General features: G+C 39.2%; 1 protein-coding gene across 2 annotated transcripts in view; it reads left to right on the plus strand.

Moving 5' to 3' along the window:
* Positions 1-14,999, plus strand: part of TMEM266 (transmembrane protein 266) — a 99,303-nt gene that overhangs the window by 56,216 nt on the left and 28,088 nt on the right. For both annotated transcript variants that reach the window (XM_074917550.1, XM_074917551.1), the window contains 3 exons: positions 7,566-7,622; positions 9,405-9,543; positions 11,033-11,148. In XM_074917550.1, the coding sequence (XP_074773651.1) occupies positions 7,566-7,622; positions 9,405-9,543; positions 11,033-11,148 (312 nt within the window). The remainder of the gene's footprint in view (positions 1-7,565; positions 7,623-9,404; positions 9,544-11,032; positions 11,149-14,999) is intronic.

Genomic DNA, 14,999 nt, shown 5'->3' on the forward strand with positions numbered 1-14,999 from the left:
GAAGAGTGTACCTTTCCTACTGGGTTTGCTGGGGTTGGCCTTGTACCAGGTTGGTTTAATGAGCAACAACAGCACATCTGTTTGTTTTGAAATGTGTCTCATCAGAAGAAAACCAGAGGGTTTAAATTTTTTCTCATCCAAATCAAAACCTTTGATTTTTCAAGAGGTTACAAAACACTGCAAAATTGCAGATTACATTATTTTTTATTTCATCCATCTTCATTTTATTTACTCTCTGGTGCCTTTAGGACATTTTTTGCCCTCTGATTCCCAATACCATGAGTCAGCTGTCTTTGATTGGAATTATTTGTTGAGAAGATCATGTGTTATAGTGAGTTTTTGCAGTCTGTGACTATTTGTGCCAGGATGATTTTCCAGAGATGTGAGCAGGTTTAATTAGTTTGCTTGGATATAACAGTCAACTGCTGAGGATTGATTAGTCCTTCAGTCAGTGCCTTTTTTCTCAAAGTCAGGTTTCTACTGTTCAGAAAGGGTTGCTACCATAGCAGGTACCATGTTCTAAGTTTGAATTTACTGTTTATTCTGTAGTTTGGTTCCCATTTGTTGTAAGTGTGAATATACAATTCTTCAAAAAGGCCTCAACTCAGACTTAGAGAACAAATAATACAAAGTTGTAAAATACTTGTTAAAAACCAGAAAACTTTCTGCACGAAATCTGAATGCTTTGGAAAAATATGACTGATTTAAAGCTGGTGCTGTAAAGGCATTGCAAGTAATTACAGTCCCCTCATGTTGGAGTTAAACAGACTCTGGCTTTCTGCTTGGTTAAAATGAAGGGGACAAACATGCCAGCAGCTGGCAAATGCCAGCAGAACAGCTGCCAACAAAATTAAGTAGCTACTTTCACGGCATCTTCCTGCTCTCTCTACACTTGTGTTATAGCCATGAGCCTTAAAGGAATTTATTGCACTCCGTTAATTTTATATTTTCTGTCACTGTCTGTGACTTTCCAACATTGAAATATCCTTATTCAAGTGAAGTGCACATCAGCTCTTCTTGCTTTTTTCCAAGTTTGAACAGGATTTACTAGTGGTGTTGATTGTGTATGTTTGTCTCTGTTTACATACATCACTATGATTTGTCTGTGCACCAAATGTTACCCAGATGTTAAGACAGAAGAGAAGAGAAAGACACTGGGGGGGAAACCCCAGTACCAACAGCAAGGCAAGGCCGGGGTTACACCCTATCAAGAGGGCAAATTCAGCCTTGGTAATAGTTGGCTGAGAAAAGGAAGATGGGGAATGTCACAGTGTTTTGGTAAGTGGATTGGAGTCTGCTTGTGTTTTAATAGTCTTCTCACATTGCCACAAACATTTGATTCTGTAGCTGTTCTTCAGTTCTGCTTTTCCACTAAGATTGATGAGATTGCGTGCAAGAATCGAGTATTGATATTAGTTGTTTGCATTGCTCTGTATGTGCTTCAGTCAGCCAAGCACTCAGGCATTCTGCTAGCTTTCAGCACTTGAGTGTTTCCTTGGGAGCAACCAAGTCTTCTGATGTGCTTAAAGTTAGGCAGTCACAGAATTGTGACTTTTTTCCTGCGTCTGTGTCAAAGAAATGAGTTCTCAAATTGAGGAGAGTAAGTCTGGGGTCCTAACTGATAAAGAATTTGTTTCATTAGCAGTGGCTCACAAGCGCATTTTCACTTCTAGGAGGAAAAAAAAACACCCAAGACTTTTCTCATTCTTTGTTAAAAGGAAGTGTTCATAATAGTCTGACACTTTACTCTTTGTTAACAGCAATCCTTGGAAGGAATACAACCTCCTAAGGGAGACCCTACTGTTAGGGTTCTGTTAAAAGGGAAAAACATCCCAAATGACAGAACTAAGAGAAAATAATGTTTTTCCCATATAGATTTTTTCATAACAAATTTGTAATTTTATATTAGAAATTAGCTGTGTTACTTTTTTTGTGAGCTTCAAACAGCTGAGCAGAAAGTTAATAGTCTTCTAGTAATTCTATAGTCTTCTAGTAATTCTATAATTCTTCCATAAGCTGTGGCTTTTTTTCTGGATGTTTACTTTCATTCCATGCACACACAACTCTTCTCATGGTGCACAAACGCACTGCATTTCTGGCTGTGAATGTTTTGATTTTTAAGGAGTTGATTAAGGAGAATCTAGGAACAAAGATACGTATTTTATATACTAGTATAGTTTATAAAGGTAAATTCAAACTTCCTTCTTTGTTGGTGTGTAAAAAATTAAGTATTTAATACACTGTGAAATTTCTTTTCTAACCACTTTTCTTGCTTCACAAAAAAGTAGTTACTGGGAAAATATTCTTGTAGAGGTCTAGGAATTAAGCTAGACACCTTCCTGAAATGTCAGTCTGCCCATTTCGTTCCCAAGAACATCCCTGACTTATATGGTGTGCTCTATCAGTGCTTCATCTGTGCTTCCATCTCTTGATAGTGACAGTCTAGCACTTTCTACACAGTGCATTTCAAAGATAAGAATTAGCACTGGTGTAATCATGGCCAGAGGGAACTTCTGATGCAGAGTTGCTGAAGACCAATTTTCTATCCAATCTGCATTTACCTTATGGCAGTATGCTGCATCTCTAGTAAGACATTTCTACTCCTGAAAAGCCCTTTCAAATCTATTTGGAGTTGTCAGTTTAAAATTAATTATTTTTCTCTGTATTCTAAGAAAAAATATTATGGGAGAACTTAAGAACAGTTAGAACTGCAGTGTTTATGCAAAGGTGTGTTTGAATGCTGTATGATATCATAATAGTATTAGTGGTAGTCAGTGAAAAATAATATACTGTGTTTATGTCTATTAGTGTCACCAAGCTTTTGCAGTGAATTATTTCTGTGTGACCACATATGCTGATAGAGCCACAGCAGTTACAGAGTACAGTATGTGGGGAGTGTTTTGTACTGGGTAATACGTGAGATGAGGTCAGTAGTTACATGTTTCGTTTCACAGCCTTGATTGAAGAGAAACTATGTGAGGAGGATACCTGTGCACTGAAACAGAAGGACATCTCAGTTTAAAGATGCTAACGTTTTCCTCCATGCTGCGGTGGCCTGAAGATAGAGCACACTAGAACAGCTAATTGCAGTATCTCAGGACAAACACACCAGAAGATGGCAAAAAAAGAGTCGTTTAAGTAGTGAATGAGCTAAGACCTCTGAAGTGACCCAAACCAGAGAGATTATAAATTACAGTTTTTGGGTACAAGGTGTTCTCTCTGGGAAAGATTTCAGTAAATATTTGGTCTTATGAGTTATATCCAAAAGACAGAAGCTTAATCTTCAGAGGTTCTGTATAAGCCAGAGGTAAAGACCCTCTGTAACAAATAGATGAGTTTTTTGGCAGTGGAAGGAAGGAAAGGCTCTTCTAAAGACACCCTTTCCACCCCACTCCATCCTTTCTATCTCTTGTACAATCACTACCCTATTTGAAATGCAGAGTTGCTCTACTTTGCTGTCAGCTAAACCTGGTGGGCCAGCTTCACCTCCTCTGTTGCCTCCTTTTGATTTCTTTACACTATGGATGAATCTGGCAGAGTGAGTCACTGAGTAGTAAATTGTATATTAACTGTGCAAGCAAAAAAGTATTTAAAATTACCTAATGTACATTGCAGTCAGCTGACAAATGTAGCTAGCTCATGCAGGTTGTGGGAATTCACACAGCTGGCTCAGCAAAGGACTTGGCCAGGTTCCCCTACGAAATTAGAGAAAACACGCAGCATCACACAATTCTTCATAAACTTCACTGCAGACGGTTAATGTGCAAACAACTGTGTGTCACCAAGGGACACTGTCAACTTTGAAATTACATTTCTATAATTCTGAAAAATGATTTAAAAGTTTACTTTTACCTGGGTTTACTCCAACTTAAAGAACTTAACAGAAGTATTCAGTCATTTACCTTTTATTAGTGCACTGGACAGACTTTTATCTAATAATATAGCTTTTCTCAGAAAACAAAAATTGTATTTCTGATATAACTAAAAAAATATATTTTTTAAAGACCTTCTAATTAAAATATTTCCAGTCAAGAAATGTTAAAGCATTCCTTTTCAGGTACAAAAAAATCAAGCTGGTAGTGGCCTTTAACAGAAAAGCACTCACACTGATATTTATTGTTTGCTTTAAATATGTTTGTCCAAAAATGCAGAATGCCTGTAGTGTAATGCAAAACTATGTGTGTGCATTTGCTACAGTGCTGAAAAATGCCTGCACATCAGTAGGAAACAGAAGTGCTACTCCATTTTTCCCCTGTTTCTTATAGATACTTGCGTCTACAAATGGTAGAGTTGTGACTAACATTTATGTTTTGTCTGCGATGAATGTTACAGCTGCAATTCTCTTTTAATTTGTTATGCATTTTTCAGTTTGGTCCATGTACAGTGCATTGGAAGTTTCCTGGATTATTAATTTCTGTCTCTGTTTTTTTCAGATGCTTCTACAGGTTCTCATTTTTTTAAGTTCTGTACCGAGAAAGCACACAATCAAATGCACCATGTTATTTGTTTGAAAGATGGTTTTGATTGCTTAGGAAAAATACTAAAATATTGTTTATAAGTAACACCAATGCTTTCATTTCAGTCAAAGTATTTATTATATTGAGGGAGACTGGCCCAGTGAAGTCCAAATTTGCTTGGTTCAGACTCCTCTGAATAAGAGTTATGGCAGCCGCAGGGAATGTGATCTCATGCTTTGTACAGAGGGAGAGCAGAGAAAGCTAAACCTCGTTTGGAGTTGCCACTAGTGAAGACAGTAAGCGTATGGCACTTGTGTCTCCAGATGCATGCAGTTGTGATTCACTCATGGTACTTCCTTGGGGTGCCCAGTTTCCCCAGGGCACCAAGGAAAAGCTGCCTTGCATGGCTTTTGTCACGTCAGTGATGATGTGAGGGTTTTTTGCGAAGAGTGACAATGCTGGTGTGTAGCTTTAAGACCTTCCATACAGAACAAATGTTTTTAAAGCTTGACCCTCACTGGTGAGCAGTTTGTTCTGAAGAGTGCATCTCTCAGCTGGGGAGCTGGGTTCATGCTGCCCTCACACTCACTCTTCCTGCAGTGTGTCTGCCCGAGCTGAGAGCAAAGATGCTAATCACCAAGGCATTTTTTTCTGAGGAGGAGACCTATCTTCTAAAGGTAGCACCAGCCATTACTGAATTAAATGCCTGCCGCATAGACTTCCAGTCATTGATGACTTGTGCTGATTCACATCAGCAGACTGAAAATGAAAACATTTGTGCTAGCTTCCAGCCCTTGGAATTGCTCAGACCCATTAATATGACAGTAGCACTATCTGATTTAAACACTGCAGTGAGGAATTAAACGGGCAGAAAGGAAAATCCTTTTTTATGTTCCCTCAACAGCTCCATGTTAAATCATATTTAGGGTTGTGAGACAGTGTTTCTATTTTCTTTGTGAAGATATGCCTTATTATTTCAGTGAAAATACCTTTGTGCACATCTGTCCAAAGGAAGAAAGATTTTCACCACCAGTTACTGTAAAGGTGTTAAGTGTTCAGCCACCCTTTAGTTAGTTGCTCATTGACCTAGCACTTCATAAATGCTGCCTAAGCATAGGAAAAAGGAGGCAGATTGCTCCATGCTGTCACCAGGCTTGCTGTAGGAAGGGTGCCATCCCAGCCTTTAAAGAAGGTGCTGCTTTTCTTTGTGTTTACCAATGGCTGAGTGCTGTGGAACTTGCTGTAGTGGACCCCAGATTAACTAATATGGGTGAACTTACAGACTCATAAGTAACTGGTACTTAAGCATGTTGTGCAGCTTCTCAATGGGGAGCAAAGGAGGTGCTGACAGAGGAGCTGGGGTGCTTTTCTCTGAAAGTATTCTGCTCAGAGCCTGTGTTGAGGCTGCAGGAGTGCCTTGGTTGTACAGCAGCATGTGTACTTACATCTTGTGCTTACATCACACCACATCATGCTGGTGAATTTGGAGTCATTAAAGGATTTGAGGAGCTGCTGTTGTGCATCTCTTCCTCCACATAAAAACCATGAGCATACAGGTTAATAAGGAATTTGCTGTGACCCTTATTCCTAGGCTGCATTTGTAAAATGCTTTGGAAGTCAAACATTCTTTTTAGGAGTATAGACCAGCAGTATTAGCAGTTCTCGGTGTCTACATAGTCTCATAATTTTTTGTAGAGGAAAGAGCGTGCTGCATTTTCTCTTACGGCTAGTGGCTCCCTCTCTCAGCCAGACTTGGCCAGTGTTTCCCATACGCCATTTCTGAGTAAGCATTGTCTGGCTCACTTTCCTGCTTACTGATGGCATGAGGCTGGTGTCTGAAAGCACCATATCTCCCACAGCAATGTCTACCTCTGCAAAAGAGGATTAAGTGCTCTTATCCAAGTTTGGAGTGCCAAGGTAGAGCTCAGCACAGTCATCCTGGGCCAAGTGAGGCAATTGGGCTCGTGAGGTTTGGCAAAACCACACATAGGAACAGTACTGAAAAATCCAATGTTGTTCTGCAGCTAGTTAGTGTTGGTATGTTTGGCATAAATTCAGACTTGGTTGGGGTTTAATATATTTGTATTTGTAATGAAGAGGAAATACATATTTTTGTCACAGTAACTTTTTTCTGCACAGTTCTTGTCATGGTCACCCCTCACAAATAGGCCTGCTGAGCTCTCTGTCATTAGTACTGCTCTTTAATGTAGAAAGTAGCATTCTGATCATCTTTTCAAGGCACACAGCTGCAGTTAGGCTCTTCATGTCTGTAGTGTCTGTCAAAATCTGACCTTGATGTTGCTATTGGCAGAAAACATCCCTACCAGTTACGCTTTTATGTGAATTCAATTCCAATCATTAGTTGGCTGATTGATTTTTTTTAACTTTTTTTTATTGTGTCTTCTGAAAGCTGGGTTAAAAATTAGGAAAGGTGCCGTTGGAATTTTTTTTAATGGGAATTCACCATTGGTTCATTCTGTGTTCTTTATTCCTCTTTTCTAGCTACTGATGCTACTTATAGCTGGTTTGCTTCATAGAGGAGGATCACAGAGATATTTTTCTCCCTTATCCTATGACTTCTGGGCCGTGTACTCCAGAGTGGGAGAATAAGAGCCTCTGCTCTTCAGATTGATGAAATGTCAGTATCTGTAGGCATCAAGAGGGAGCAGTGCCTCTTTTCTTTTCTTAGAAAATAGTAAACACTGGCATATCAAAGATGAAAAGAAAAGAGAATCTTCCCCCTTTCCAACTGAGGGGGCCCCACAGTGGATCTTATATAGGCTTGGGTCAGGGGAGTGGAGTGGGGAGGGCTGGTAATCTAAATCTCACAAGTCTAAAAGTGAAATTTTAGGAGGGTGGAAAGACTGATGAACATTTGAACTTGGAACTTGTTTATGGAAGTTTCACTGAGTCAATACAGCGGTTGGAAAGCAATACCTGCTTGTATAATACAGAAATGTAGTTATTTCTAGATCCTCATTATTCAGAAGAAATGCATAATGCTTAAATAAGACAAAAAATGATCCCCTAAATAGATAAAGGACTAAAGGCTTATCTAAAATTACAATAACATTCATCATCTTTTTTTCCCCTGATCTGTTTTACTAGACTATTTTGAGGATTGTGGTCCTTGGCATATGGGATTACATTGAAAACAAAATAGAGGTAAGCACTCTTACTCATCATACAGTTTTCCAGGCAGACACAGTAAGAATATTAAGAACTGCTTTGGGTAGCTTTGTTATAGATCTGATGCAATATACTATCTTTTAACTCAGATAAATATCCACATTCTTTTCACTGTATGCATGTATACATAGCTGTATGATGCAGTCTCTTTTGTGGTGAGATTCAGAAGAGTGACATATTTGGAAATATTCTATTAAGGGAGGGCTTGTGGCATTTTTCCTTTGTGTCTGTCTGTTTTGTTGTTAGAGCTATGCTTGTCTTAACTGTTGATACTGCTACCCTGAGATAATGAGCAATATGAGTGAAGATTGTAGTATGACTTGTGTAACCCCATTCCTGTAATCAAGTTGAAATTAGAACTGGTTGAAAAATTTTGTGTAGTTTTCTGATAGAAAATACTGGTTTGGCAACCCCCCCAATCTTATTGTGAAATTATTTTTAAAATTAAATCTAATTACAATAAACACCGTAATTTGTACTTCAATTTAAAAACTAGGTAGAATGTGCATACTGTTGCAGAGGCAGATAAGGAAATACATGTGTAATAAATAACACATAATCCCAGTCTGAGCAGAAATCTTGATCAGGAAAATTGAAAGCTCTTTATTGATGCTGTCTGGTAAACTGATACTGCACAGGGTGCACCAGAAGAAAATCTGGGTTTTCTCAGAGCTTGTGAGTCTAGAGGCTTGCACGTTTTTGTAATAAAGTTGTCAATCTTTTAACTTGTTTTGCTAAAAAACTGAAGTGAAACAAATTATTTATTCAGAGATTCTTATTATTAAAGCTAAATGCAGTGATTTCTGATAATTCATTCTAGTAATTTGAAATGGAGTGATATTGTTCACTGCCCATCAAATGGAGGCAGTAAGAAGTGTTTCTTTTCAGTACACTGAATTCTTATGCTCAAATCTGAATGTATAGTGCTTATAAAATCTGTGTCCTGCCTCCTTATGCAAACCATTAATCAATGGTTTTTGGCAGCTGGGAAGGGTCTCAGTAGGAATGAGAATGTGGTATTCTGTTCTATCCTGCTAGGCGAGTGTAAGACAGACATAATGCTATTGCCAGTTTGCTCTGAAATGTATTTGCTTACGCATTTCTGTCTAATACTTTGCACAGTTGCCTTTTCTGATCTAATCCCAATGCAGCCAATGTCATACAAATCATTCTGAATAGTCCCAGTTGTCAAAATCCTTGAAAACCTAGCTGCCCCATAAAGGTGAGAGCAGGGAGTCTTTCTCTCTTGATGCACAGCCGTTCCCACACACGTTGTGTAGTCAGGACGTGGCAAAGAGCCATCAAGTCTCTTTGCTCCATCTTTTTCTACTTGTCTTCTTGATCTCTTCATTTAGACAGTAAGATCTATGGGCAGGGACTGTATCCTTTTTTGGGATGATATTATGCCAAGTAGTAGGTAATAAATACGAGTGATAATAAAACTCTTTAGCTGTAATAGCATTTAGGCTATCACTTCTGCTTGGGGATTCTGGCCAGTATTTCTAAATACTTTTCTCTCTCCCTGCCCTCCCACCACAGTTTATCTCTCCTCACCTCATAAAATGCACTAAGGAATTCTGTTGTGCTACCTAAAAAGCATGCAGCCTTTCTGTGGCTTGGCCACCTCTCCTGTCCCTTTCAAAATATGTACCATGACTGCATTTCTTTTGGGCAGAGTGGGAGCACTTCAAGACCCAAAGCAGGAATGACAAGGTTACACTCTTGAGGAAGGGTTTGAAAAAACTGATTTCTCTCTAGGTGTTTGATGGTGCTGTCATAATCTTGTCCTTGGCACCAATGGTGGCCTCAACAGTGGCTAATGGCCCCAGCAGCCCATGGGATGCTATCAGCCTTATTATCACACTACGAATATGGAGAGTGAAGAGGATCATTGATGGTGAGTGGCGATTCAGTTTGTGACTCCCAAGACTTACCTGGCAGGCTGGAAAAAAAAGATTTTAAAAATATGGAAAGATAGCTTGCCACCATTGCTTTCTTTCCTCTTACATTTTAAAAGCACTGAACAGAGTTGTGACTCCCATAGAGGAGAGTAGATCTCAAGTTCATGACTGTATCTCCTGTTCCCTAGGAGCCTTTATCATTGATTGGTTTGTTTTTCTGTTAGGCACCTTCACCTCCCCTATCCTGTAAAGTAAATGCCCTGACCTCCTTCCTGTCTCTTGCCACCAGATGTCATTCCTGATTCTGCAGAATAATTGCTTCCAATCTGCTTTTCTGATATTTGCTGCACCCTCCCCATTTCCATACAGCTAGCTCTGTCTTGGGGCTTTCTTTTCCAACATCTTGTCTGTAATACAATTTTTATGTCAGATTCCAGGAGCATTTTCTTACCATAGGGGTTCCATGCTGAAGGTACTCTCTGCAATGCTGGTGTGCTCTATGTACAGCATAATAATGAAGTGTGTATCGGTATTGTTTTGCACAGAGCTCTGTGGAGAGGCACTGGGGGGGATGAGAAAGCCCCAGCAAGTCAAGGTTGCAAAGAGCAGAACTGGTGGCTGTACCTGGAAGCATGGGCTTTAGCACAGGCTACTTTGTGTTCAGCTGTTGCAGGCATTTCAGGTTACAGGGAAAAGAGATGATAGAGGGATAAATGAAGGGTCACTTTGCTCATGTATGAAAGAGTCCAGTTGTTATTTTGGGGAAAGGTCATAGCCCTCTGATTGAAGTGTACAATAAAAGTTCAGGATCTTGTGTATCTTCAGAAAATACACAAGAATGGCAATAGGCATTGAACAGCTTTGCTGATCAGTCTGAGTTTGTCAGTGTTACGACAGGAGCAAAGTTTCCAGAGGTGTTCGGAAGGCCTATTGAAAACTGGGCTGTAGCATGAGAAGTAATAGAAGATAAATGCCTTTTTGTTTTTTTAAAATACCCTTCCTAGTCTGCAGTTTCCATTAAGGACTTATTTCTTGCCACAAAGTCTAGGAATTAAATGCTTAGGGCTCTGGAAGAGTTCTTTTCCTAAGGGAGCCATGCTGTTCAGGTTTTAGAGGGGATGGGCCTAACTAACCAGAAAATCCTCCTACCCAGCAATTCAAGAAATCTGTGGTACCCACTGTAAAAGATCTGTATTAGTGCAGCAGAAGCTGGGAAGAGCATGCAGGATGATTTTCAGCTCAGCCAGGTAAATGGAGGTCTGACAAGACAAGATCTAGACCCTACTGATGACATGCATTTCACATGTTTGAAATCCTTCCACAGGAGAAGTACTCTAGTGCTATTTCTATAAGAAATACTCTAGTTCTCTACATGCAAGTGGAAGGGGTGACGTTCTTTGGCCTGTGAAGGTTTTCCTTCTGATTAAAAAAAAAAAAAAAGAAATCACAGCTGGGTTACTTTAAGTGCTTATTTGTGTTTTCCAGCATATGTCCTTCCAGTGAAAGTGGAGATGGAGATGATGATTCAGCAATATGAGAAGGCAAAGGTTATTCAAGATGAGCAGCTGGAAAGACTAACCCAGATCTGCCAAGAACAAGGGGTAAAGTTCAGTTATGTCTTTATTTACGCATAGCTTGTCATGGCAAATGAAACAGTTCATGTACTTTGCTGCAAGCTAAGGTTTGAGAAGCATCACTAGGACTCCTGTTGTAAGGTGACTGGTCTCAGTGTTAAGGAAGTGTTAGCTGCAGCCAGGGTATTGTCAGCATGCTATTTGTCAAATAGCAGTTGTCTCCCTCTGCTGCCATGCTTGTGTTTTTTAAGATGAGGAAAACAAATGTGACCGATAGAAAAAGAATACTTCCAGTAGGTCATTTGTTGAATTAGTACAGATAGCTTGACATAATACTAAGAACATGCAAAAGTCGTTGCCATTGTTGGAGACTGCAGCTATATTAGGGCTGTATTCCTAGGAAAAGTATATGCAGTTGAAAGCTACTGAGTCTCTCTGCTTTAAATGCAGAAGGCAGCTTCCCTGTAGGTCAGTCAGAGACTCTTTTGGCAGATTCAAAATGTTGCAAGCAGAAGGTTCTAGTTGCTGGAAACAAGTAAAGATTTAAGACTCATCCCAGGCCCCCAAATGTTCAGTGATTTAGCCTTGAGGAGGTGAGCCTTAAAATATCTCAAATTAATATATTTACATGAAAAAGGTGTAAAACCACTGTTTGGGGAATGAGCTATGAGGTTTTGCAGTTTGCCTCATGCACGTGAGTTCTTGAGTAACCTCCTTTAAAGTAGAAACCAGAGATGTATGTTGAGGTCCAGTCATTCAAGTAACCATCAGACCACCACAGAATGATCCCCCAAGTGACTCACTCTTGTTTCAGTTGTAAGGGTAACTTGAGGTGTCCAAATAAATCCTGGAGATTTCTAGTTTCAGCTCCTCTCCCCACTTAGGTGATTTTCAAATACAAAAAGATGAGACCTGTAAGTCTGAATGGCTCAGTCAGTCAGAAAGTTGAAGGGCCTGAGCAGACAGGAAGAGAGGCAGTTTGTCCCAGAACAGACCAACTGCCCAAAAGCTGTATAATCTGAAGCAGGGATTTAGCTGCCCATCTTTTACCAAGGAACCTAAAATACTTGTGAAACCATCAGTATGTAGACTTTTTTATGGCTTTTTAGACTTAGTTCTAGGTCTCCTGTATCTCAGCCTAGGATTCTGCATTGAACTCTTGGTGGTGTTAGGCTGCCTTGTCTGTGTGATGAATTTGGAAGGCCACTGACAGCGTGTGTCATTTCATAACACTGTTTTGTTATTGTTAATGTGAGAGACTCAAAGTTTCAAAACCTTAGGCTTGACTTTTGCCAAAAATTAGTTACTTCCAACTATGTAAGTATCTTCAGTGGTAAAACTGCTGTCCTCTTCATGACAACTTTGCACAATGATATTGATTCATGCTTTGGTCATGGTTGTGAAACAAACAGAGAAATGATATATATACCCCATTTTACAGGGGAGACATTATCCTTTGAACAAATGCACTAGGCAAATGTGTGATTTCTTGAGTCCCGTTGCAGTATTTTGTCTGTCAGACCATGCTATTAGGCTAAAGTTCTTGACAGTCTTAAAGTTGAAAACATTCATTTTTAGGAAATATATAGCCAGATAACACTCCCAATCTCAACACAATTTTCAGTGTTACTGTTTCATAGTCTTTGAGTAAAGGTGGGCTCATTACCCCAAGTAGGCTTCAGGAGCAGCTTCTAATGCTCTCCATTCTGATACATGTACTCCTTACCTGCATGCCTGGCTTGCAAAATGTCTTAACATAGTAGCCCTAATCTGAGTTTTGATGGTTACAGCATAGCTGTATATCACACACAAAGAAATGCTGCATTGGTAGATGAGTAAATCTGTGAAAACAGAGCAGGTTCTTTCCTAGCTTTCAAGTGTCATCAGCTATGGAAAAATATGGACTATAGAAAAATGACAGCATACTAATCCCTCTTATTTTACTGTCACGGCTTCCTGCCAAACAAACGTCTCAGCTGTATAATATGAGGTAAATGTACTAATTTGCTACAGTTAGCAACATAAGACATTGACAGAAGTACTACATCCTTCCTTTATAAATTATTAGCTTCATAATTCAGTCAAGAACAAGTTGTCAGCAATATAATATTCACATTAACATTGTGTACAGTATCTGGTGGGAAAAATGTCTCTTAATGGTATTTAATGTCTAAAATTCTGCCAGGTTTTTGCTTTTTCATTTATTCATCTTTCCTGACCTTTTTTAAGGATTGCTCATTTGTGGGGTTTTAAGTGTTCGTGTCTGTGTTTGTGAGTGAAGGTTTCACTGCAGTAGTCTGGCTGCTCTCAAATCTGGAGCACCGCCAGGGAGGGATTCCAGTTTGCCTTGTCTGTGGGGTGCCACCTCTGGCATGGGCAGGTGGGATAGCTGGGAGCAGCCCATAGGGGTTGACCTGTTGCCTCAGGTATGTGCTGGGGCACACCAGTGCCAGCCCAGGTAGGAAGAATGGGCAAGGCACCGTGGTTACCTATATCCCAGCAGTGGATGTAGATACCGATTCATCCTGAGGCTGCATCTTTGTGACCACAGTGATGATTTGCATTTATTTAATAATTATTGACAGGGCTGAAAACATTCCTGTTAAAAATATTTCCCAGCACTTCTTTTTCTAAGATAACTGCGTTCAGTTTGCTACAGCTTTGCCACTTGTCGGGCAATTTGGATTAAAATTCTCAAGGTCTAGCATTTTCTGCAGACAAAATCAGTTTGAAAGTTTCAGACAAAATATTCATTATTTCTGAAAAGAAACTGGGAAAAATAAATAGCCTGCTTTGTTCAGGATTTAAAAAAAGTAACTGGTGGCCAGTTCTCGGAGAAGTCCAATGCCTTCCTGTTTTGATGCTGGTACTTAACACTTGACAGGCAAAAATGGAGTTCTTGCTTTAAAAAAATAAAAGCAGGAAAGATGCAACCTCCCTTCATCTTTTTGAATTCTATTTCTTTTGTCAGTTGTATATTTTTTTGGCCAGTGATAGAGTATCTAGGTAAAGTACATTTCCATTCCTGAATGACATTGGAGATGTACTTTTGCAAACATAAAAACTCTTTCCAGATGTTGATTTTTGGCTAGCCATACATCTGAAAACCAGAATATATTTTATAAATTATAGTTGCATGGACCACCACTTTGTTCTCTGTAGTATCTCACTGAAACTGTTTGAATAGTTTGCTGTTTTATTTATTCTCCCTTGGCCAAGAAGGAAATCATTAAAAGGGAATGGAGCATGAGGGCAGTCAAGGCAGAAAATACTGAAAGGGCTGAGATGGCTGTACAGGGCTTCACAAAACCTGAGAAACATTAACAGTCATAGTAATGGGCATTTCTAAAAAAGGGTAAAGGTAAAAGGTAAAAACATCTCACTGCAATTACTATCAAAAATATGAACAAGACTATATTGCTGATGGTATTATCAGAATAACTTAAGTTGCAAAACAAAGTTCCAAAGTTTCATTAACAATGCAAATTCCAGGAATCACCTTTTTTTCCTCTGGAATCACCTGTAAAGGAATTTCCTTTTCTGATAATAGATCTACTTATATGATCTTTTCTGCTTAACTTTCATAAGAGTCATTCAGCTGAGTACAGTCCAGCCAAGACTGTGTATTCAGCCTTATCACAAGAGCTTCCTTTCTGTCAGCTCCTATAGAATTGGGGTTTTCATCATTCTCAAAGCTGCAACAACTATGGAAGCTATAATTTCTTTTTTATCTTGGAATATAATTTGTACAACAGCTGCTGGTTTAATGGCAGGGCTATTTAGCTGGTAAAATTACCTATCGGAGAAATAACTTATGTTATCCTTTTGCAATAGTTTTAATTTATTTCTAACTACCAGTCATTTTCTTGATGAATGGA

This window comes from Athene noctua, chromosome 13, assembly GCF_965140245.1.
Source record: "Athene noctua chromosome 13, bAthNoc1.hap1.1, whole genome shotgun sequence".
NCBI classification, from domain to species: Eukaryota; Metazoa; Chordata; class Aves; order Strigiformes; family Strigidae; genus Athene; species Athene noctua.